The sequence below is a fragment of the Monomorium pharaonis genome, chromosome 8 (assembly GCF_013373865.1).
Source record: "Monomorium pharaonis isolate MP-MQ-018 chromosome 8, ASM1337386v2, whole genome shotgun sequence".
NCBI classification, from domain to species: Eukaryota; Metazoa; Arthropoda; class Insecta; order Hymenoptera; family Formicidae; genus Monomorium; species Monomorium pharaonis.
The window spans coordinates 775,532-798,181 of NC_050474.1; the positions used below are offsets into that span (position 1 = coordinate 775,532).

Genomic DNA, 22,650 nt, shown 5'->3' on the forward strand with positions numbered 1-22,650 from the left:
CACTCACTCTTCTCGTACAACAAACACTACACATACACTTTATGGCCCCAAAATGGCTACAGATCTTGGGCACGATATACTGAAACTCTCTACTATCATAATTTCACTATTTTGCTAGGACTTTTTACGACTTGTACACACATATACTGATTGTGTATATACATGCATTAATTTTTCAATATCAATTTTTTATGTACGCCTGAGAATGCGATTCGTCAGTAGAGAAGAAAGTGGTTATTATATTAACGAAAGAGAGCTTGATAATATATAATAACTACTGAATAACTAAAATATTAAAAAATAATATCAATTAAATATTTTATTAATATAAATGAAAATTTATATTGACTGAAATTATTTAGTGATTAGTGAATTTCAGATTTGCTAATGACGTTATTCTTATAACTATATCTGTCGATGATATGTGCACTCTCTTTTAGTGATAATACTCTAATTATAATTAGTAAGAGTATCCCTGTCTTAATCGGAATCATTAAAGGATAATGTACAATTAATTATTGTTATATGTATAGCACTTTAAAATTTAGAGTGTAATTAAATGCAAAAATATACCTTGAAAAAATTTTGAAACGCTGAAAAGTAAAAATGACTCCATAAATATCGGCAGTATATTGACATATTAACGCCATTGCAAGTCGACTAAACAAATGATTCCGCACATTGAATTCATTATCTAATAACGGAAACGTTACGAATGGCCCTTATACCTACAAGAGTCATAATATCACTTTTCTGTTTATCTTTAAAATTGGTTTGCAGTGATATGATTATAAGTAATTTCAATTCTAGATAATTCTATTAGAACAATGCTGAGTAAACTTAACGTGACATACATACGTACGTATGTGTTTGATTGTACAGCTCCTTACAACGATAATTAACACGGAATCTGGCATGCTATCGCGGTTGTTATTATTAACTTAGAACCCAAGTAATTACAATATAATTTACTATTATTTTCGAGGCCGAACACAGAATTAACGCTAAAACCTGGGACTGGTGTTATATCGTATCCGTTACAATAGCGGCCGCGCCGAATGGGATCGGATTGCCCGTCATCTTCCTTACTGTCGGGTACCGTGAATTTATGTGAAGGCATTCTCATTGTGGTGTACGCTCTTTACATTATACGCGGTTAACGAGCCGAAGAAAATTCTCGCGGCCAGGCAGTGAGTTTGTGATGTAGATTAACGCTTCACAAACAAGATCGATCCTCCGAAACTCGGCATTGCGGCGAAAAACGAATAATCCGTTCCAGTGCTTTGCGTTTGTTATCTTGCCAGTTTAGTTTCTCCGTCTGACGTATTCGAGACGGAAAATAGAAACTGTTTCGCGAGCGAGCTGTTGAAGCGTTTGCAGCAAACGGGAATCATTTTCCTTCCATTATAAGGCGCATTAGCGCCAAACGTTTCACCCGGCCTGGTGAAACTTTCTCAACGATCACCTTCGACCGCGCAATCGAGATAATCGCGTCGGGATTATACCCGGTTAATTACGGACGTGAGCTTGAATTAAGGGGTATAAAAAATAATACGCTTTATTGCTGCACGCGAGATCGATTTTCCGAATGTTACACGCGATGTTACACGCGTGTATATAGATGGAAAAGTATCGATCGCCCCAGATGACCTCAACCTTCAAACTTACTGCGCCAGAAAGCTCTTTCTTTAGGTTACATAAAGAATTTCTGACACTACATCAGCTCGCAATCTTAATCGCCAGAAGGGTACGACGCAAAAGCATTAGAGCGAGAGATTATCGACGCCATATAAGCGTGTTGAAAGTGTTTCATGTAAGCGCAAGTAAATTCGTCGAAGAAAAAAAATGTAACATTGTAACAAAAATAGTAGGAACCAAATTGATATACATAAATAATTTGTTAACGATTTTTATTTTTATGCAGGAGGAAACGTTCTGTATTTATTTTATATGTGTATATTTATGTTAAAATCAATTAATACTTGAGTGTTAATTTAACATAACGTGATTATGTTATTTGAATATTTTGTGTTAAATATTTTGTGTTTGTATTAAATAATTTTTGCGTTAAAATAACATAATTTATAAGCAAATAAAGAATAACAAAAATAATGTGACTTTGATACGTAAATTCTAAATGTATAAAATGTACGTATGTCAACATGTCATAAATATTATTACATTTTTGTCTTATTTTTTTACATTATATTTATATTACTTTCTAACATATTTGTGCTACGTGAAAATAATACAAAAATTTGAGTAGATGTACGATATATATGAAATTTAACACAAATTTTGCAACTGTATACGATTTTATCAGATTTTACCTTTATATTTCTGGATCTGAAAACATTCTGTATATCTTTTATATATATATATATTTTTTTAATATATAATTTTTATAAACATTTATTTACTAATGTTGTATTAGTAATATTTATCATTGAATGTATTTATCATTTAATATTTTATAATCGCTCATTGTTCAGAACGTTTTTCGAGCTACATTAAAACTACATTAAACTTTCATGCCTGATGTGCGGTAACTCGTCACACGAAGTCCCATAAACACGAAAATTATTTTTACGAATGCAATCACGAATCGCACGTAGAAGTTGCTGGCGGCTGTAAGTCGAATTTTCTGGGAATGCCTCGGTGAAATGGTGCGGAAACGCGAATGCAGGATATGGATTCGAGCGACTAGAAGCCATTTTACCGAGCCTGATTACACAGTACAGAGAATTGCAAATTGAATCCGATTTCATAGTCCACGTGATTTAATACCACATCCTGCCGCTAAGTATCATCTAAATGCATGAGTCTGTTGAATGCCTCGGTACGATAGTTATCCGCGAAATCGTTATCGGTACAAAATCGCATCAATGACGAAAAAATTATTATACATTTGACACAGTAATCTTCCACATCTGGAAATTAATGCATATCTGGATATGTTTAGACTTTAAGGAAGTATTTTGCTGCACCGAAAAAATTCTAATCTTGAAATAAGAGGACTTTGCAAGCTCTCTTAAAACATGTTCTTAAGGCTTCTGGCCCCTTGCCACGGTCATATTTTTGTGATGTTAGAGGTGAGAAATGACACGTTGAGAATCCAATTTTTGCACCCGTGCTATTTGCAAATAAAAATAAATTTGGATAAACTCAACTATTTGGTCTCGTTAACACATTGTATAAGTTTGGCTCTGATTTTTCTGAACATTTTTATTCTTTCTAACGAACCTCTGGACAATAACATTTTATGCGGACTATTGCATTCCGTTTGATATTTGCAATAATCATATTGTTATAATTTAATATAGCCAATGCAGTGTTTGATGCTTAAAACGTTTGGGAATGCTGGTGACGTTAGTTTTACCGACTGAATTAATCTATGTGTGCATATTGATGTAGTAGTTAACCATCAATATCTCTACAAACGATTACATCGATAACGCACGCACATGTATGCATAAATTTTCAGACAGTTTTCTCTTATACTAAAGGCTTCTAGGATCATTTCTAAAGGCACAGTATTCTTTCTTGTAATTCTGATGGAGAAATATGCTGGTTTTATATGTTTTATATGCTGAAACTGTTGTCATGAATCGATCACAGTAATCGACGGCAAAACTATAATTAAAAAAATTTTTTATTTTCTTTTTTAATATGAAATTGTTAACTTTACCGTTATTGCCTATATTTTAATGGTGAAAAAGTAAGCAATAAAAAGATTATTTTGTGTGAAATGTGTTGCGTTTAATCTATAAAGCAGATCTGTCTCCATCGCATATTTATGGAAAATCTTACATAAAGATAAGATTATCTATTCAGTTTGCGGATAATTTTATAAAATCATAAAATCTTATAAAATCTCATTTTTTATATATAGCCTTATAAAAATTAAGAATATTTGTTACTAATCTACTTTTCAAAAGAATTTCCTCTGAAGTTAAAAAAATTCTCAGTACTTATTTTACAATATCTATAAAAATAACAAGAAAATTATTTCAAGTTGATAATATAATTTTTCCGATATAATGCCTCACTTCTTGAGTTGCATCCTTTCTCTATTGTAAATATATAAACGTACACTTTGTTTTTTTGTATGTTGATAAAGTTATTAACTTAACATTAAAGTTAAAGTTAAAAATGTGCGAGAGTTTAGCTGTAATGTTGGAATTGCATATTATGAAATTGTTCTTTGTAATGCACCTTGATCTACTTATAAGAACAGCTATAAGTAAATGATTATCAACCGCATCCCAGGGATATGGAAATATCTGTTCGCCCTCTAAACCTTGCAAACTCTCTGTTTTCCGTTCCCCACTTATGTATTCAAAACCAGATTAATACAAGCAAACCAAAAGATAAAACTGATATTATATACGGATTATTGCAAAACTAATAGAAATTATGTAGTTTATTATGCAACATCGCCGGTGCACGTTTATTCGTTACGCAGGAGAAAAATTTGTGTTAAATTTGACAGATATCGTATGTTTCAAACAGTTCACAGAAATTTTTCTGTTAATTTAATATATTAAGCATATTAATATGTTAAATAGCAATATACATATTATTTTGTATTTTAACGTAAAAATAAATGTAAATTTTATGATTTGAAATAATTTTTGTGTAAGAATTTAATGAGAAAATTATATTAAAGTAACACATATAATGTGTGACTTTAACATTATTATAATGTTAATACAACATATACTACAAATTTACGTCGAGAAATAACAGTTACTTTTATGTTATAGAATAAACTCAACATGTTTTTCTATCAATTTTAACAGATAAATTCTGTCACTGATAGTAAGGGACATATTTATTGTGTAAAATTATAAATGCGTGCATGCATTGTGTTACCTTTACACTTTTTTTAGTTTTTTAAATAATTTAATTTAGCACTTTACTTGAATTAACACAATCAGTATTTTAAAGTAACGAGTAAATGTGTTAAATTTTAACATAAAAATTTTAACAAGGACCGAATGTAACATAAATACAAAATGTTTTTTAGTGCATACTATCTGGTTTTTTGTTTCAGATAAATACGAACAGAAACTAGCAAAGCGCAATAAAATTGCAAATCATTTTTAATGCATTAAATAAAACATATTATTTGACATGTGTCTTCCTTGGATTTAGATCTATTTGCTTTTACGCATCTTTTTAAGATATAAATGAAATAATCTGTCCGATCCACGGATTACGTTTTATATCGACTCCATAAAAAATTTAACTGTATCACATAAAATTTGTTGACTGCGTTATTTATCATCTTCGTGCAAAATATGGTCGGGACATTAACGTTTTTCTACTCTCCGAGGCACAATGGTTCTCTCTACCGACATATAATTCATCGTAATAAAAAGGACGTTGTTTCTCGCTCTGTAGACCAATGTCCGCTGCGAGTACGCAAGCCCGATTACACTCCGGGGAATAAAACGCAACTAATTGAATGCGGTCATGTAGGGAAACTCTGCATTGTGCTCCGCATAATTGCATAACTCGGGAGTATCGTCTATGACAGAGTTTCCAATTAGTTGAAACCGCTGTTGTATTATCTTTACTTACGCGACTGGACTACTGTTGTTATCAAGTGCCGCCTTCATGAGCCGTAAAACACATCGCTCTACAAAGTTACGGACGCAATCACAAACTGACAAGTAGAAACTATTTAGGTAGCCTTAAAAGTCGAATTCTCTTGGAATCTTCTACCTTCGCGAAATAACACGGAAACGCGAGCTTGGAAAGACCGCCCCTCTCTGGACCTGAACATACGATATAAGCTGTGTACTTTTAGCTGCCATTATCTATTTAAAAGTGTAAAAAAAGGAAAAAAAGAAAAAATACTTTTGCCAAGTATATGACAAAGTATCGACCTTGCATCCTAAAAAATACCTTTCTAAAAGTATATATTAAGATAGCTTAAAGACAAATGTGTTTAAAAGCGAACGTTAAATCATATTACGATTAGCCAAGTATTTGATTAGACATAAAACTAATTATTTTATACATAGATCTTATACATAAAATCATAAATTGTATGGAATAAATTTTTAATCATCAAAAAGTAAAAATATTGTACTAGTTTAGATATATTCAAAAATACATGCAGCGAAAGTTTAATGCCATTATGTTTTTATATAATTGTAAGTTTCATAAAACGCGCTTAAAATAAAGACGCAGCTTGGGGTAATTAAAATCCCCAACGGAATTATAATGTAAAGTAAAAACTTGGCGTGGGTCGCATTATTTGCATATTTGTAGATATATTTTTGCAAATATTATATATAAATCTTTTTATTAGTACACATAAATATAAATGTACATATATAAATTATTTCCATACTGAAAAACACTGAATTACGTTTTAATGCGACCCAGAACGTCGTTTTTTGTTTCACAATCTCGTTGGTTATTTTAATTATTTTAAACTTGTTTTATAAAACTTGTATGAAAACACAATAGTATTAAACTTTTGCTGCATATATTATTTTTTTAGACATAACATACATTTGAACTATTATAGCACATATTTTTCAATAATTTTTTACATCAGAATAGTGTTGAAATAAAATGCTTTTTACATTGAGCATCAAAAATATTAAATCTATAATAATAACAAATGTTTACAATAATATATTAATTGTCAACAGTCTAAAGACTGTTATAAAATATTATCGTATAATAAGCAAAATAATTTGAATAGAGCGTTAGATATTAAAAGATTAGATTTTTAAAAAATTTATTTTTTAAATTATAAAACTATAATAGAAATTATGCCTGGATGAGATCCATAGATAATTTTTTCAGTCATAATATATTTTACATAGGATGATACATATAACAATTTTATTTAACTTAAAAGCTTATAAATTTGTACAGTTTTGCAAATGTTGCTTAATTATATGTTAAAATTACTAAATTTAATATTACCATTAATATTATAATTTTCTACTGAATAATGTAATAATTATTATACAGTGTTATATGAAATTAATACTATTGAGTAGAAAATTATTGAATTAACTGTTGATCGAATAATACTGTTGTTATCGATGTCACTATTAGTTAATGTTTACCAAGGATAAGAACGTACTCTACTATACTAACTTTAGTTTACTAATCTTTATATTTTCTACTATAACATGTATATTCAAACAAAACGAAATTCACGAAACAATAATAATGTTTACGTTAATTTTACACGACACTTGTATATCAACTATAAAATAAAATATCACCAGCTATTATTCTAGCCGCGAAACTCAATAATGTCAACCAGCAAGATATAAAAAGCCAACAAATAAAAAAAAAGCGTTATCTCGCTCATTCTTATTTATTCTTTCTCGAAAATGATTTGATCTTACTGTCATGCACCTTGAGTGACATGAACATTTGGATGTACCTTAATGGACGTACTAAAAACTAAAGGCTAAATAGCTAGAATCGTCAAAGTGACAAAAAATGAGCCAAGAAATAACTCCTTAAAGTTTTTATACTTACTATTGAAAACACTCTTCTATATTTTTCAACTTTGAACTTTATCAGCATATCAATCCAATTTAAAAGAGGAACTTTTTTGTTAGATTAAGTTATTTAAAGAATATTTATTTTTAAAGCATACAGATTTAGAAGTAAAATTATGAATACATTGTTTCTCACATTGGTAATTGATTTTTTATTTTAATTTAGTTTTGAAGCTACAATTATTCACTTCATTGTATTATTTTTATATTCTAAATTGCTTGTCTCAAATAATATTACCTTATAATATTACCTTAAAATTATCTTGATAAAGATATATTCTATTTCTAGATAAATTAAAAATTAAATTATTTTATCTGAAATACGTTTATAAATAATTTGTCTTTATTTCGATAATTTTCAGTTATCTAAGCGCAACACTGCACATGCGGTAGTATACAATATCTACCTCCGCGTATTAAAAAGCGACAGATCTTTTGTATTTTGCAACGACGTCTGAGAAATGAACGCAATGAATCCAGACAGCGCGATTTGCGGGTTTGCGAGTACCGCGAGAAGAGTAATAACGTCACTCGGGAAAACAGGAACGTGTTTTTCCCCGTTATCGCGCCAGCAATATTATTTATAAGCGCTGTCAGATACCGATGAGACTCGTATAAAATAAAGCGCGTATTTTTCTTGTTAATTTTTTTCTCGTGACGATGAAGTGGATGCAAATATTAATGAAAGACATGAGAAAATATGTACCGCTTGCGTATCGTAGGAAGGAATTTATATATACTACATATACTATATATATATATGTATGTATATGTAAATGTATATGCAGTTATACATTTAACATTTTTTAATTTCATGCTCCAGGGATTGACAAAAAGTTTATTGCTTCATTATGATAGATTTGCGTGCATTATGCACTATAAAATATCTGCAAAAAAGATTAAATATTAATCAAATTAAGTAAATGTTTGACGATGCAAACGAGAATATATTGGCCTGTTAATATCGCGACAGTATAATTTCGAGAAAAAAATATTGCGGCAAAACTTTCCAGCTTCGTCGGATAGGGTAAAGGGTCGCGAGTGGCTGCCGACGTCGTTGCGCGGCATAAATTTCGCCGAGAAAATGCAATTTTATAATTGGCGGATTGCAATCGCGCGTGATGGGCAAAAACAAGCGCGGAAAACGGACGATCGATCTGCCCTATCTTCGCGTACCAGCGCGAGCCTCTCATGCATAACCATGAGTTATATGTGACATACATATTGCCCCGATTTTCCCCGTCCTTCACCACTACGAGCATCGAAAGGATCGTTAGCGCAAAGTACGTCGAAGGATATCCGATTCGAAAAGGTCAAGAGTCTCTGTTGAGAACACCGCGTGACCTGTCCGGTGTCCGCCCTTTGTCCCAGCCCGGAAGTTATTTTCGCCGGCGGCGCAATGTACGCGCAACGGAAACGTGTGAGCTCTCCTCGGGAGATGCATCCGGTGAGCGAACCAATGTATCTCGCGAGATATGCGAACTCGCCGTTAAATTATAAGCGAGTAAAACACTGTTGAATTATTGCGGCGCAACTTTTTTTCGCTTTACCGTAATCTGAGACGTTGAAACTTTCACGATATCTCTCCCTCAGCGTCCACATATGATCGAAATCTTTCAACATGCCGCGGATTAACGTCTTGAGATCATCTTATCTACTAAAGCAAATTATAGATTAGCCTAACTTATAGAAGTTTCAATTGTTTTGCGTGAGGAGAAATCAACGTTCCAATTCGTGCAACAGTATTTCTCCTAAAAGATATATCATATATAGTTTAGACTATATACACAAAAATATAAATTCTGCATGGGAAGAATTTTTCATTATAATTACTGCTAAATTTTTACTGCTAAATTCGCTAAAAATTTTGTCATGTATGGTGGTAAGCTTGAAAATTTGACAATCTACCAAATCTTAAGTAATGATAGAAATTTTTGGAATATATAAAGATTTATATATTATTAAGACCTCATAAACTGTTTAATAAGAGTTATACAGCATTGACAAATGTTCTAAGACAATTTTTTTAAATTTGAAACAAATTTTGTTTATATAATGACATACAATAAAATACGAAATTTCTGATCAGAAATAAAATATGGCAAATTTTAGTGTCTAATATGAACATGATTAGATATGTTATAATATAAATGATCTTCATAAGGCCTAAATCTGACAACTGTAAATGTAATAAAGTATCTTGATTTAGTCTTAATTCAGCGTGTACACTCACAATATCTGTAAATGTCTGAATGACATTATTATGAAAGTTTGATCTGGCGCATATGGATACCAAATTACGTTCTTCGAATATAGACATCTTGATCATTTTCCTCTTCTTTTTCTATAATACGAGTCATTTATACAAGATATTTACAAATGTATATGAGGATATCGTATAGAATGTTTTCTAAAGATAACCATTTGTTAAATGAAGAAAACTAAGGATTGAATAATTGTTTTTGTTAGTACAAGAATTATATTTTTTGCGAATGCCAGATTATTTCATGCCTATTAGCGTAATGGCGTTACGAAGTATTTATTGTCGATAACTTTTACTAGGTGAAATTTCATCGCACTGTAAAAATGAAGCGTTTCAGAAAGTCTTTGTGGCTATTTGATTCTGTTTTACGAGTGTCGATATCCGTTATATCGTTACAACTGTTGAACGTTTAATGCGCCATTCGGCAGTCGTTATAGTTACAGTACCTTTACACATTGGATTTTAAATGTTCAAGGATCAGAGTTTATTGCTGGTGAAGTATTGACGTTCGAATTTTATGCCGCTTTAAACTTTCTACAAATCGTATCTATGTAGTTAGATCTAGAATATAAACGTGTATCTAGTTCTAAATAAATTGTACTTGCATGACACATTACGTGATCGCATTATTCACATTCTCTGGGAGCTTTAGTTATGCGAATGTACACTTTGTATCGTTTTTCTTTTTCAGATTGCGTTCGTTTAATCCTCATAACCTCCCTTCGCGCGTAACCCGCTAGATTAATCCGGCGCCTATTAATATTACCTACTGCTATCAGTATAATTCTGATATATACCACACTATTAAGCACATGCAAGATACCACCGATTGTATTGTACGATATTACGAATATCGGAAATCGATGAGACCGCATTACAATTTTTCATACAGAATATACACTCGTATTACCATAAGACATCTATCATCTTGCTCAGTCATTCATCATCGGTGGGTTGTTACATTAAATATGTAGTAAATGTAGCGACGTTAAACATTTTCACGGCAAAAATTGTATTTTTAGTCCCAAAGAACTGATTGCGCAGATCGGAGAGATATACATCCTAGTCATCGGCATTTTTTATCTATTATTCATACAGTTTTCTCGCCTCTTTCCACCTCTGTATAGCATTAAGCGATCAATTTTGCTCAGGAAACGAGAAGTACGCGGAAATATGGATGCAATAACCTCGCTATGACCTCGAATGGACTCTTGACCCTCTTTCGAAAATCCTTAATTTATGGTCACCGTGATTGAACGAGGATTGCGTCCCCATTCCGTCGCATGATGCGGTCCTCAATATTAAATCGTGTGTTTATTAGACCGTCGGGAATATCTTGTGCGTCCAGATTTACGGAAACTGACCGGCTTTCCAAACGGTTTGACTTGTACAAACTTGACGGTTGTAAAACCTTAAAATGATGATACAAAATTTTCTCCTTTGGAATTTAAAATTACGTATTCTAAATACATGTACTTGAACGGTCAATTACCAATTCACAGGAATTGGTACACATTGAAGAATTTCCTACAAAAACCAAATAAACTTGATAAAATTAAATCTTCAGAAAACAAAAAATCTCAATCTTAAATTGTTCATATTAATATGATAATTTTTTCCGAATATATATTATAATAAAGCTAAGAACAAAGTTTTAAGCTTAAATTAATATTTTGAAGATGTATTTAAAAGATAAAATACATCTGGACTCGTTAGCTTGTTTTTGCAAGATTTTTGCATTGTTATATTTGTGTCTCATAACATTTTATATTCAACCATGTTATAATATTAATAATGATGAAAGATGAAAAAATATTCCTTAAAATATAAAGCAAAATACGTTTTTACTTTTTATTTACAAGATTTTACAAGTTACTCATAATAAAAATATCCATTTATATTTTTTTTTGTATATGATAATTTTTCTCTTAATATATGATAGGTATATACAAAAATTTAAGCTTTAAGATTAATATTTTGGGAAATTTATTTAAAAATTTTGATTTTGTTTACTTCTTAACGAAAATTTTATATATTTTCTACCTATTTATATTTATATTTTCTATTTGATTATTACTAAAATAAAAATGTTTATGATGTAACGCTACGGACAGAGAATGATTTGGCACCATAACCCATATTTTGAAAAAAATTGACTTATTTGATTTTTATAGAAAATTTTTGAACATTATTAAAAATTGTATTAAATTAAATGTATAATGTTATCTCTCTCTCGTATTATATATCAATTATATATTTGTTCAAGAAGATTTAATATTTTATTTTTTAATTTATTATTTATTATTTAAATCGTGATATTATCTTTAAATAAAATTTTTACTTGGAATTGCAGTTTTAGTCACTGCATATAGTTGAGAAATTGAAATGAGCCTGTAAAAACAGTACGAGCATTTCACGTTGAAACTTTTATACAGCATGCAATCGACTTTCTAAATTAAATGATGAAACTTTAAGGATTTAAATTCTCATGAAGTTTGGACATTGCACTCTTCAGCCGCAATTTTACCGATTGTTCTTATTTCATAAATTCATTCTCACTATTCTGCCAGATTACGATGAGCTCTTAATTAAAAACTAAGATGGTAAACGATGAATTATACGAATTATTATAACATATTATAATATCAAATGTTAATATAGTGCTCATTTTTAAATCCTCCGATTTTGAAGGATTTGAATTGTTTTAGATACGTATTCAACAATCTCAAAAGAACATAAAGAGATTATGTGAAAATTTCTTTTTTAGAATTAAATGTCTCTCTGAATAGGTTCATAAATTAGGTAAGATCAACTTAAATGAAATTTGGTATAACTTTAAAACTACTTTTGTGTTTAATTTATTTTTTATCTTATAAGTATAAGTAATTTAGATTTTTTGTATTAAGTTCTACGGAAATTTGTAACCTAGTCTGTTGTTATTAATTTTATCGAAAAGAACCAAATTGCGATTTTGAGCTCCTTTTGTAACTTTCGTAACAGAACAAAATTCTGATGTAATAGAAACATTTCACTCTCTGAATTTGTATTTAGCAACTAAAAAAAATATATAAGAAATGGCTTGTTTAATCTCAAAGCAAATTTTGTATTGCACAGTGTAATCAAACAATCAGCTAATGTCTAAATATTTTTACACACATTCGACACTCGGTTTGTTAAAACTCGGGATTGAATTTCAATCAATTTTGCACGAATTTATCTACATTATTATCTGGCTGCAATTTTTAATTGTTTGTTAAAAATGTCTATTTACCACTGTAAGAATAATCGAATCTGATAATATCCAAATATTTTTTTGTACATAACTCAACACATGAGTTTTTGTTTGCTAAAACTTACGATTAATTAAATTTTAATCAATTTTGCATGAATTTATCTATATTTTTTTCTTGTTTGCGTGTAGAATCAATTGTTCCCGGTGATCCATTTATAAATTGCTAATTAATGTTCATCCATCCGACTTTATTGGCTTTGTCTCGATCGCAGAGCGGCTTGCCTCACCTCTGTTGGCTTCCACCTGCATCCGTGCTCGCGAATCGCCACGAATAATTGAAATTAATTGTGCTTTGCCCCATCTATTCTTTCATTCGCTAGCGTACCGGAGGCGGCCATTGTTCGGCGCGAAAGAGTGATTAATGTTTTCCATCGTTGAATTAATTCTCAACGAAAACATAAACGCCCTTTGTCTTTCCCGACGTGGATTAAGCTCCCGATCTCTCTCTGTTTCATTTTTTTCTTGTTTCAAGCAAAAGTGCACCGACACGTACTCGCATGTCCCGACGATGTAATTTCAGTGTCAGCTTTGTGTCGTACAAAGGCGGCATATACGCGATTGAAAAAGTTAATCCTCGAGTGCACATCAAACTTACGTTACTTTCTCTCATCTCAATACGGGACGAATTGTGTTGCGATCTGATTGTTCTTTTTCAGTAATGACATAAATATCAATTCACCACGCATTCACGCATTCTCGCTTTTCGCGTAATTGCACAATGATATAGTCTTGTTAACTTATAAGCGTAACATTCTAGATTTACAAGAGAAACATACATAATACATTATCATACATTATATAGTCAAAATAGTTTAAATCCAGCATCAAATTTGTGTTAATCTTCATGAATCTAGCAGTTTCTCGGGAAAATGGTCGAATTAACAGCCAGATTTCCGCACGTCTAATGCCGCACTACCACTCGCCGTAATTGCGCTCGTTTCTTAGTACCTCCGAATGTCTGTTCTATCGCTCGCTCGCTCGCAATTCTGTGAGGTAACGAGCGGTCGCATTTCCGCGACGAAATTTAACCGCGTGCATCTAGAGATAGTGTATCGCGGAACGCGATCTCTTATCATTCATCGCCCACATCCGCATTCGCTGTCGCCGATGCATCCCCAAGTATACAATACAGTGTGCTTTGACGAAATGAATGAATAACGAAATCTTTCGAAGAGATGCGGGAATCGACACCGACGCGACAGCGCTGAGCGGGACGATGCGCCGTTAAAAACGACTTAAAGCTAAAGTTAAGAAAGAGCATCGAGAAAAACAGAGAGAGAAAGAGAGAGAAATTATGCCGGATAAAAATCCCGGCTGCAGAAATGGACGATGCGAGAACAAAGATTTCCTTGCCGGCGAAATATCATCCATCGGCATGTCGTTGCGGCCCAGCGGGAGCACATCCTCCGGTGAGTAACCACCACTTGTACCCGCTGAAGACGAATGTCTGATGCGAATCTCGAGAGCCAGCATAAGCCATTTGATATCGTGTTGCATAATTTGCGCTGGCGTATGCGCGTTACAATAAATACGTCACATCTTCGCATATGCGGAAGACGCGGTGAATTAATTCTCCAATTTCGGAATTAATGGTGTACTCCAACGTTAAACACGAGTTTGGTAATAATAATTAAGATCTGGTGAAATAATTACCGTGAAATGTTTAACATAGTAAAATATAATAATATTTAGTAATTAAAATGTTCCCAAAAATTACCAAACAAATTCAATTTTTAAAAATTTGAATTATAATCAATATCTATTAGTACCATCACTTTTGAATAATTTTTTTCCGGTAAAAATCGAATAGGAAATGAAAAAGAGAAATGTAAATATAAATAGACAATAAATCTAAAAGTGCAAGAGCCAAACAAGTTCAGAGATTTTTTATTTGTTTTTTTAAATAGTCTTAAAAATGCTAATTAAAACCTATAACTTTATTATCTACTATTATATGTCCAGAGAAAAATAATCATATTTACATAATAAACGATTTGAGGGTAAAAAATTTTTTGTTTTCTGAAAACTTAACTATTTGGATTTGTTTTATTTTTGTAGGAAACCCTTTAATAATATTAATAATTAATATTAATTAATAAACACTGCAGTACTGAAAATCTATAATACATGTAAATTATAGATTAGCAATAGAATCAATTTTTCATATTTGATGATATTTATTGTAAGTATTTGTAATTGTAAGTATTTTGATATGGAAACTTTACAAAAGAGGCTTGTTGAGATGTTAGTATCTTCAAGGTGTTATATTAGCAAATTCTCATACTATTGTTTAACTATACATAATTTGAAATGTGTACAATCGAAAAAATATTAAATAACAGAAAAAGTAGTCAAATGTATATACATTCATATAATAATATGTCCAAGCTTGAGGAAATGAAGTGTATAATTAAATGCTACAATATACTTTGAAAAAGTTTCGAAATATTCAAAAGTAAAAATATTTTATAATAAATTAACTATGTATTAGTGCTACTGCATAACAAACTGTCAAACAGATAATATTATAAGTACACTAGTAACAGTAATATTATAAGTACCGTCTATCCCGGTCTCTCCCCGTCTCTCCCGGTCTCTCCCCGTTTCTCTCCGTCTCTCCCAGTATCTCCCGGTCTCTCCCCGTTTCTCCCCGTCTCTCCCGATCTCTCCCCGTCTCTTCCCGTCTCTTTCGGTCTCTCCCCGTCTCTCCCGGTCTCTCCCAGTCTCTCCCCGTTTCTCTCCGTCTCTTCCAGTATCTCCCGGTCTCTCCCCGTCTCTTCCGGTCTCTCCCCGTCTCTATTCGTCTCTCCCCGTCTCTCCCCGTCTCTCCCGGTCTCTCCCCGTCTCTCTCGGTCTCTCCCCGTCTCTCCCGGTCTCTCCCCGTCTCTCCCCGTCCCTCCCGGTCTTTCCCGGTCTTTCCCCGTTTCTTCCGGTCTCTACTCGTCTCTACCCGTCTCTCCCGGTCTCTCCCGGTCAATATAATTATTTCGAAATTATTTAATTTAAAATGATTTAATTTAAAATAATTAATATCATATCTATAATTATTTCGAAATTAGTGTTCGATTTTACCTTTTTTAATATCCTGTATTTGTCCTTTAATATAAATATTTTTCTCAAATTCTTTATTATTTAAATTTACCATTCAAGCATTTATCTATCTTTAATAAATCTAATATTCATTTATTTGCGTACTTCTGACTAAATTCAATACAATGTTGTGTCAAAATTACAAAAAAATATCATTTAAAAAATATTGTTTAAAATTAAATTATGGCCATCATTTTTGAAACACACGTATTTCCAAAATCAGACCCCATAAGAACACTCCCGGTTACGAATGCAACATTGTGTCAAAATTTCAAAACAATCGGTGAAAAACTTACGGAGATCTTAAATGAGGAACAAACATTTACATTTTTATTTATATAGATAAGCAATATTTAATAACACAGATATAAAATAAATGAAAATTGAGTAATGTAGACAATACTTTAACAAGTTGCATATTGTTTTGTACAAGCTAATTTTTGAAAAGTAAAATTAATGTTACTGTTTTATCAACTTATGTAATTGACAATAGTGTAATTATGCGATTTCATATTGAAATTTTTTATTTTTATAAATGAAAATTTATTATAAATTTTTTTTACATTTATTGTGTGTGGGGGGGGGGGTGCGTGCGTGCGTACAAAAAATGTAAAGATAATTTTATAATAAATTAACAATTTCTCTCAAATATATAAATATATATCCATTGCATTATGCAGATTTCGATTCTTTCAACTGCCTTAACAGTTTTCTCACGACGTGTCCGTTAGTAATAACTTCTCTGCCGTATTTGCGATCCGCAGCGATACATTTCGTGAGCTCGTTTCTCGCGTTTATGCATTCCTGGGGGGTGAATAGGGGAAAAAATTCGGCCGTAGTCAAACCGGTGCGAAGTTGATTGAACAGATTCAGAATGATGCATTCCTTCATGAGAACCTCAGAGTCCGCTATCTTATCGTCGTCCGCGGCGCATAGCCACAATACGCTATCCAGCCAATTTTCCTGTCCATTTTGCTCAGCTTTGTAATTTATCCCCAGATCTCGCAGCCACAATGTCAACTGCAACGTGAAGCTTAGAATTTGAAACTATTTCCGAAGTGCTGTCTCTTTCGTGTTATAACGAACCTGTCACCGATAACGCGAGCATCAGAACGGAATGTCAGCATCCGGTTAGATATCGCGCAACAGCGAACAGTGAAATATTAATATCTCTATGCATTCTACTTCCAATGTCATGTCGCGCAGATATTCTCGATTATCGTAGATTAAAATTACGGAACTCTTTCCTCGACATCGCGCTTTTTCCATTTATTGTAAATTCAAGTGTATATAAAAAAATGTCTCATTCGTGTGTGTGATTTAGTTTTCCGCGTAAAAGTAACAGCAAAACGCGTTAAACAATATACGTTTGAATATGTAAATTTGTTTTTTTATACAGTATAAAGAAAGTGTGGAAAATAAATCTCATGCACAAATAAAACATTTTTTACACACTTGAATTTAGAGTGTTATAGACAAATATAGAAATCCTTTTTTTTGTTGCCAGTAATAATCAACAAAGATAACGTTTCCTTTTTTATCGACTACAACTTGCAAAATTTATTATTAAATTTAAATAATTCAAGATATAAGGTCAAAATTTTGACGTCATAATTGTAGTTTCTTGAATTTAATAACAAATTTTGCCAGTTATAATTGACGAAAAAGGTAACTTTGTCTTAAAGTATCATGATACTCGTTTGAATGACAGTGTTTTCTCTTGGACGAAAAATGCAATGCGCTCACCGTGCCGCGGCATCGGAAGGTGAGGGGATTTCCGGAGAAGCGAAACTTCTCGAGACCGGCCATCGGTACAAGCTGAGTCGATTCCAGACATGTCAAACGGTTCTCCCTGATATCAAGCCATTTGAGACCACGCAATCTCTCGAAGACAGTAGGCTCGATCGACGTGATGAGATTGTATGACAAATCCAGTTGCTCGAGAGACGTCAGACCGGCGAACCATTGATCTCTCACCGACGTGATGTAGTTGTACGGCAGACCGAGCTTTTTCAATTTCCTCAGACCGTCGAATGCGTAACCGGAAATTTCTTTGATGCCGCAGTCGTGCATGTTCAAAGAAATTAAATTTGTACTGTATTTCTGAAAGGTCCGATCGGGAATGTTTTCTATCCGCGACTGGAAGATCATGATGTCCCTTAGGACCTGCTCGCCAGAAACTAGGGTGGTATTTAACGTCACGTTGGAACATTTTAAACGGTCGCCAAATCCTAGACATAATTAAATTGTCATAATATTTATGCAATAAAATAAGTTGTTTATTTTACTCTCGGATCAATCATGAATTTCTCAAATATAAAACAATATGTAAGATGTTAAAAAATAATCAAGATAAAAAATAATCAAGATGATGGATGGTGGTCCCAATTATAGATTATTTAAGACTATATTAATTATAAATGATACTAATTATAGATAATTTAAAATTATTGTTATTAATTTGTGTAACTGTAATTATTTGTTATCGTCTTACACATTGCTTTGTATTTGATTTGAGCAGTTCACAGTTGATCCGATAGAAAACGAATAACTTTCACTGTAACACTCGCACTAAACTAGAAAACAGAGAAAGAGATTCTTTGAAGAATGGATGAGGGAATGCAGGGCTCTCGTAAAATATTGCAGGGATATTGTCTCACCATCTTCGTATCTGCTAGTGGTGCACGCTGCGATTGCGGTGCCTATGAAAACGAAAACGCAGGCAAGAACAAGAAGCGAGACGCGACATATTTCGAAACGCATTTCTGCCTGTGAGCGATTTTACTACTGACTGTTTACTGAGAGGAAAGATATGTGAATAAGCGAGCATATTCTTTCATATAAACCGAATTATCACAAATGACACTTCCCGTTCTCTATCAATGATACGCGCGCTATCGGTGAAACATTTGTTACGCAAATACCTCAGATGCCATTTACGTGTTCCTTTGATTATAATTAAAAAATATATCATTAATGTAGTAACGATGCCATCTGCGTTTTAATGGAACTTGGTAAAAAATTAGTCTTGTCTCAGAAAATATTGAAAAAAAGAGCATTCTTGTTTTGAGAATAGTTTTATTTTTGAAATATTAAATATTGAAATGAGATGATATGCCACAATAAACAGACACAACTTGCTTATAAAAAATTTTGTATATAATTTTATTAGAAAAAATATATTTTCATTATTCAACATTATTAATTTTTCTGGGTTAAGAGGAAAAAATGTCAGATAAGAAATAACAATATTTTCAAGAATTAGAATTGTTTTGATATTATCATCAAAACAACTATATTCTACTTTTTAGCTGTTGTAATATTGAAACAAAGATATAATATCTTACTAAAAAATTTTTAAGAATATATATATCAAGTTCTTTACAAAAGATTATTAAAATAAACTAAGATATAAACAAAATTATCATTGTTTTATATATAAACAAAAAAATAATTTTTATGAGACAGTGATTGTCAAATAAAAATATTAATTTTGATTTAATATTAATGTTTGGTACTGTTTTTTGTATTTACACGTTAAATCTAATTAATATTTATATTTTATAATAAAAAATATGATAAAAGTTATATAACATATATCTTATAACAAAAAATGTTTTTCTTATCTCGAGAAAAAGTACAAATTCAAGTTAGTTATCTTTGTTCCTTATTTTTGTTATGTTTGTCTTGTTCTTTCGCCTTAGATTAATCAATTTACTCGTCGTGCCCAAATGAATCTACAGTGTTTCCTCTTTGCAATAGGCATCTCGACTCTTGCGAGCTGCGGCGAGGTGGATGCGCTGCCCGAGCTGCCACCACAAGATGAAGAACGTCTGCAGCGCGCTGCGCGTCTGCTGCAACAGAGACTGGTGCTACGTCAATGGCTGATGGACCATGGTCTACATAATTATTATCAAAAGTAAGAGAAAAAAATAATAAAAAATGCCAATCTCAATTATGAATCAATATTTGCCGTTTGATGATTTTGATTCTATTGATTTTTTTTATTAGTTTATTATTATTATTATTATTATATCAATTGAATAATCATAAATAATTTAAGGATTACAAACATTAAACAAGTCTAAAAGTTTTCAGGAAACAAAAGCTTCTTATTTTCAAATTGTTTATTATATAAATATAATTTTTTTCTGGACACAACCAGAGAAAACAAAGTTGTATCCTTTAATTAATATTTTGGGGGGATCCATTTAAAAGAAAAGAAATAAAAACTTGGGACTTATTTAAGTTCTTTAATTGACCGATTAAATCTTCTTAAAGTTTAATTATTAGCACATTTTTAAAAACTTTAATAATAATTTCCTTTGCTGTTAGCTCTTTCTTCGAAAAAAGCATTTATGAACTACTCAAATTGTTTTTGAACAAAATAAACAAATCTTCTTTAAAAAGATTACGAAGATATCCCTTACCTGTACTCTGATAATGAGCGTGTACGTTGAAGATGTACTTTGTTAGGTTGATGCAAATGGAAGTTATGTCCCTGGAGGATGTATATTGGGTGGAGGACAATGCGGCACGGGCGGCCCTTGGCAAGGATCTACCACGGTGGACTCAGGCTAGACAGACATTGCCTACTTCAAAAGAAGATTTGGAAACTCTCAAAGCGGATCTGTGGAGCGCCGTTGTAAAGAACAGCCAACATCAGGACGCTTGGACATGGGGTACGGTTCTTTGTTCTTCTCTATCACGTTCTCTCTATTTCCGCGAAATAAAATCCCTTTTCCGGGAATAAGAATTTAGTTTTAGTGAAAATCGAATAGTCGTGATTTCTACATTAACTTGGCGTTTGGAGGGGTTGCCAGAGAAATTAGAAATTTGATATTTTACTCGAAAAACGGAAAGAAAAAGAACAGATATCTTTAAGAAATATATAGAAATGATAGAAGACTCTACGGTTTGCACTTCAGACATATGCAATAATTTCTATGAAAGTAGAAATAAGATAATTTAAGAAAAAGAGAACTGATAAAAATTTTTTCGAAACTAATATATCTGTGAAAAAATAATATAATAATAAAGCAATGAAATAAAATTATGCATATTTTATTATTAACTTGTAATATAATAACATGTATATTTACTTTTTTTGCATTATTATATTATATGTTACATTATATATAGTATATTATTATATATTCTTTTTATAAATATAGCTTTTTCAATATCATTTTTATTAATCCTTTTTCCTTAAAAGAAAATTATTTCTATTTTCACAGAAATGATATATGTCTGAAGTGCGAACTAAAATCTTATATATATTTTTTTTATTAATTAATTATATATATATTTTATTATATTTACAATCAATTAAATAGGACTTAAATTATTATTAATTATCAATGCAATCTATAATAATTTAATACACATTACATAATATTACAAATTAAAGTAGCATATGTAAAATAGTATGAAAAGTCTTTTTTTTCATTATTTTTAATGAACCTTGTCTCTTACGGATAACTATCGGGTCATTAATTAAACGTGTAGATCTAACAACTCCTTATACTCGCCAGGCGGTATGCTGGTAGTTTCCGTGTCGGTGGCAGGGCTGGTTACCCTGGCTGCTATGACGCAGCCCGCTCTGGCACCCGAAGCGAAACACTCTCTTCTACAGTACGTCACAGGGAAATATTTATTACCGAGTAACTGCCGCGTTCATTTCGAATGGGAAGAGCCTCAGCTGGTTGGCGAAACGATGACTTTTACGGTTAAAGTGAGTAAAACGTTTGCATCGCCAGCTTCTCTTCGCGGATATTTATATTCAGAATACGATATATTCAGAATCTTCACTAGAATGGCACGGCATCCATGGAGAAATAGATACCTGGACAGCCACGAAATTTAAACTTATATTTCAGATAATGCATGATTAAATCTTCAGATATTTATATATTTATTTGAGAGATGTCATTTTCAGTATAAGGATATCTGTTTGTAGTTTTATCAACGCAACGGTCAACCGTATCCGATATGTGACAAGGATAATTTAATCGTGGAGGTAACAGAGGATACGCGCAGAGTAGCTACGCTAATAGAACTGGGAGGCACCGACCCCTTAGCTGCAAATACTGCAGTAGTAAAGTTTACTGTCCGCCATGCGGGACAATATCGAATAGCTGTACTTATCGGATCGTGTCATGTTCATGGCAGTCCGTTTCTTAAAAGTTTCCTTCCTGGTACGTATCACTTGATACATGTTGCGTTGTAAAATAATATTCAAAAATAATATTATCAAACCTTATGAATCATTCTGATGAAATAAAACTATGAAAGACTTATTAAAAGTATGAAAAAACCGTTGTTTTCAAATTGTTATTAGAACAGAAATTGATACATTAAACAATTTTTTAAATATATTAATTTTAATATCACTTTCTTAATTAAAAAAAATCTTTCGTAAATTTATAAAGAAATTAATTTATAATTTTAAAAGTTTATTA

At 31.8% G+C, this 22,650-nt stretch overlaps 2 protein-coding genes across 5 annotated transcripts in view; one reads left to right on the top strand and one right to left on the bottom strand.

Annotated features, from left to right (window-relative positions):
- Positions 1–22,650, top strand: part of LOC105839585 (apoptosis-resistant E3 ubiquitin protein ligase 1) — a 66,605-nt gene that overhangs the window by 38,361 nt on the left and 5,594 nt on the right. For 3 of the 4 annotated variants that reach the window (XM_036290784.1, XM_012686001.3, XM_012686003.3), the window contains 4 exons: positions 19,952–20,108; positions 20,666–20,871; positions 21,724–21,923; positions 22,149–22,386. In XM_036290784.1, the coding sequence (XP_036146677.1) occupies positions 19,952–20,108; positions 20,666–20,871; positions 21,724–21,923; positions 22,149–22,386 (801 nt within the window). Of the gene's footprint in view, positions 1–14,272; positions 14,509–19,951; positions 20,109–20,665; positions 20,872–21,723; positions 21,924–22,148; positions 22,387–22,650 lie in introns of all 4 variants that reach the window. The other variant, XM_012686002.3, reaches the window with a different exon arrangement.
- LOC105839588 (insulin-like growth factor-binding protein complex acid labile subunit) lies at positions 16,517–19,588 on the bottom strand. The gene is made up of 3 exons (XM_012686015.3): positions 18,850–19,588; positions 17,936–18,420; positions 16,517–17,209 (listed from the first exon to the last, which is right to left on the bottom strand). Exons 1-3 carry the CDS (start codon positions 18,950–18,952, stop codon positions 16,862–16,864), a joined length of 936 nt encoding a protein of 311 aa, XP_012541469.2. The 5' UTR covers positions 18,953–19,588; the 3' UTR covers positions 16,517–16,861.